We start from the raw sequence: 4,052 nt of genomic DNA on the forward strand, positions 1-4,052 counted from the left end.
CCACTCGTAGAGTGTTCCTGAAGGGTCCTCGTAAGTGCTAATGAGACTAATAAAATATCCATGTTGCTGGCCTGTGAGCTTCAGGGAGTTGTTTGAATAATCCCTCAAAGTCAGCTACTGTATAGGTTTTCTTGTGCCTGGTCATTCTCATAACCCCCAACCTAGGTATGCAAATTAGCTTTCTATTCAAAAGGAAAAAAAATCTAAGTCTCTCCAATGCCAGCAGAAGCAATGAAGAAATGCTAATTTGCATATATTTTTCCCAAAAACCAAAAGCAGGAATTTTTGGCCTACAATGCTCCACATGCATAATAGTTGCTCTCCACAATGAGTGTTTCCCAGACCCCAACAAAGGATTGATATGAGATTTATTTTAAGATCTCCACTCGTAGCGTGTGCCTGAAGGGTCCTCGTAAGTGCTAATGAGACTAATAAAATATCCTGTGAGCTTCAGGGAGTTGTTTGAATAATCCCTCACAGACATCTACTGTATAGGTTTTCTTGTGCCTGGTCATTCTCATAGGCAAGGTAAGCAATAGGAGGTCCAATGTCCCAGCTAAATATAGACTAACAGCCACAGACTTCAGGTAGCTGAGAATGGAGATTCTACTTCCATGTGTACATGTATGTTGTGCTGGCTTTCCATGTTTCAGTGTACTCTATATATTTATCTTCTATTGTTACTTTAGTGAACATTTTAGCATATTAGCATGTTACATACTATGCAGTTGACATTATTAATATTTCAGAACATTTCTATTTTACTCTATGATACTGTAGATTCTACAACTTGCCATAAATGTCCAAAAGAAGATTGGCCCGATGAGAAGAAAGTGAAATGCATTCCCAGAATGTACGATTTTCTTTCCTACGAGAAGGACATTCTAACTTTCATATTTTTAGGAATAGTTTTATTTTTTTCTGCTATGACATTGATCATATTAAGAATCTTCATTTATTACTGGGATACACCGATTGTTAAAGCCAATAACCGAACTGTGAGCTTCATCCTCCTGGTCTCCATCTTGCTCAACTTCCTCAGTGTCTTCTTGTTCCTTGGCCGTCCAGTGGACATAAGCTGCTTACTTAGACAAACATCATTTGGTATCTTCTTCTCTATTAGTGTCTCTTCTCTTCTGGACAAAACTATCACAGTCTGCATTGCCTTCAAAGCCACCAAACCTGGAAGTATCTGGGTGAAGTGGATCTCATTCAATGTGTCAAATTATGTGGCCCTGGTGTGTTCTTCTGTACAAGTTCTCATATGTGTTATTTGGTTGTTGATGTCTCCTCCTTATGTAGAGTTTGATCATCACTCTTATCCTGGGAAGATCATCATTCAGTGTAATGAAGGCTCGGCCATCGCCTTCTACTTCATGTTGGGTTATATGGGGTTCCTGGCAGCTGTGAGCTTTGTTCTGGCTTTCATGGTGAGGACATTACCGGACAATTTTAATGAAGCCAAGTACATCACCTTCAGCATGCTGCTGTTCTGCAGTGTCTGGATCTCCATGATCCCGGCCTATCTGAGCACTAAAGGGAAGTACATGGTGGCTGTGGAGATATTTGCCATATTGACCTCATGTTCTGGCATACTTGGTTGTATATTTTTTCCAAAAATATATATTGTTCTTTTTGACCCTAGTTTGAACTCCAGAAAAGCTATTTTAGAGAGAAATAAGATATAGTGTATTACATATTAGTATCTGCTCATCTTACTTATAATTAAAAATAAAGTAGATTTGTGTAGATTTATTAAATGGATACATTGCTTCCCAAAGCAATTAACGGATTCAGCATCATTAACTTACATTGACTTTGCTGCTGGATCCGGTTTGCAGCGGTTTTGTGTCTGGTCAAAAAACGCTACAAAACATAATGGGATACAATCTGATCATTTTTTTTCTCCATTGACAATGAATAGGGTAAAACTGAACCATTTTGGCCCAGTGTTGAGATCCTCTGCCGGATTCCAAAACCAGAATGCCACATTGCAAGTGTGACAACCCTAAAACAGACATGACAAGAGAGGTGTCATGTCCTCCTTAAACCATAATACAGTACATATACAACCTGCATATAGTATTACCATATGCTGTAAATGTCCCACAGAGGCATTCTCTGTACGATAGAGCTGCTTTCTACTAGAAGAAAAGCCTTCTTATTTACCCGTTTATTTATTTTTTATTATTATTATTTTTTTTACTAGATGATTGATCCAAAAACTCTGTTGCATTCTTGTAAGTTAATTTGTAGAATTGGGGGCAAGTGGAAATACCTTTTATGACCACAGAGGCTGCAGGAAATAATACTGAGATTATAAAGCACATACACCCGACCCAAGTATTATCATCCAGCAGAGACTTTCATACAAAATAGTGATTAGACACCAGGAGGATTATGGATGCAATACAAAGTTTTACGCAAGCAGGTGTGGAGCCACTGCACCACTGACTGGCTATACATTGGAGGGGCGTGACTAAGTAACTACATGGTCTTCACTAGAGCCTCTGATGGTGAGGATAGGCTTGGGTCGTTAGGGTAGTTACCAGGTGCCACTCCAGAGCAGTCCCCATATCAGTGGCAGCTGATGAGGGGAAGGATGTGATCAGGAAGTCCGGAGTCAGGGCAGGCAGTGATCAAGCAAAGTCTGTAAACGAAGTCTAAGGTGAGAGGCAGGTGGCAAACAAGCAAAATCCGTAAAATCAAAAAGCAGGGTCCGGTACACAGAAAAGCAGAAACTTCCAAACACCTTCACACTAGGAACTAGACAAGCTAGTGACCAAGATTGCTCAGGGGCTTCCTGGGGCAGGAAGTGCCTTTAAATACTTCCTGCAAACCAGACATTGGCTGGTAAGACAGAGGGCGTGTACGTGCTGCCTCACAAGGGAGGAGAGACACGCCCGCGCACGCCCTAACAACAGTTCAGTATTCAAGCAGGAAGTAATCTCTGACACGGACCACAGATACAACAGATAAGCTACCTGCTTCCCGCACTTGTCAGTATGACATACAGCAGCAGGAGGAAATGAGAGAGCCCGGCGCCCGTGCCCGCGTATAGGAACAGCAGCGCAGGCATGGAGTGCAGGGCTAACACAAAGCAGGGTGATAGGACTTCACAGAATATGGAAGCTCTCCAGATTCTGATACATGATAATACCCTGGCAATAAAACCAGTGGACAAGGGGGGCTCAGCTGTAGTAATGGACAAATCCTGAAACATGAGTGAAATCATATGCCATGTATATAACACAGAGACCTATTGTGTTTTGGACAAAAACCTTGTTTGGTTAATTTACCCTTTCATGACCAAGGGTCATTGATGCCCTAGTGTCCAGGTCAAAATTTACAAATCTGACATGCGTCACTTTATGTGGTAATAGCTTTGGAACACTTTTACTTATCCACGCCATTCTGAGATTGTTTTCCCATGACACACCGTACTACATGATAGTCATATATTTGAGTCAATATATTTCACCTTTATTTATGAAAAAATCCAAAATGTACCTAAAATTTGAAAAAATTCACAATTTTCCAAATTTCAATTTCTCTGCTTCTAAAACAGAAAGTGATACCTAATAAAATATGTATTACTTAACATTCCCCATATGTCTACTTTATGTTGGCATCATTTTGGAAATGTCATTTTATTTTTTTAGGACGTTAGAAGGCTTAGAAGTTTAGAAGCAATTCTTAAAATTTTTAAGAAAATTTCCAAAACCCACTTTTTAAGGACCAGTTCAGGTCTGAAGTCACTTTGTGGGGCCTATATAGTAGATACCCCCATACATGACCCCATTGTAGAAACGACACCCCTCAATTTACTCAAAACTGATTTTACAAACTTTGTTAACCCATTAGGTGTTCCACAAGAATTAAAGGAAAATGGAGATGAAATTTCTAAATTTCTAATTTTTGGCAGATTTTCCCTTTTATAAAAAAAAATTCTTTAAAACATTGAGGGTTAACAGCTAAACAAAACTCTATATTTATTACCCTGATTCCACGGTTTACAGAAACACCCCACATGTGGTTGTAAACTGCTGTAC

At 39.7% G+C, this 4,052-nt stretch overlaps 1 protein-coding gene across 1 annotated transcript; it reads left to right on the top strand.

Annotated features, from left to right (window-relative positions):
- The first annotated feature begins 926 nt into the window (after positions 1-926).
- Positions 927-1,688, top strand: LOC122921053 (vomeronasal type-2 receptor 26-like). Its single transcript, XM_044270980.1, has one exon. The coding sequence runs from the start codon at positions 927-929 to the stop codon at positions 1,686-1,688; it is 762 nt and encodes a 253-aa protein (XP_044126915.1).
- The last annotated feature ends 2,364 nt before the right edge of the window (positions 1,689-4,052 follow it).

The sequence above is a fragment of the Bufo gargarizans genome, chromosome 1 (genome assembly GCF_014858855.1).
Source record: "Bufo gargarizans isolate SCDJY-AF-19 chromosome 1, ASM1485885v1, whole genome shotgun sequence".
Taxonomy (NCBI): Eukaryota; Metazoa; Chordata; class Amphibia; order Anura; family Bufonidae; genus Bufo; species Bufo gargarizans.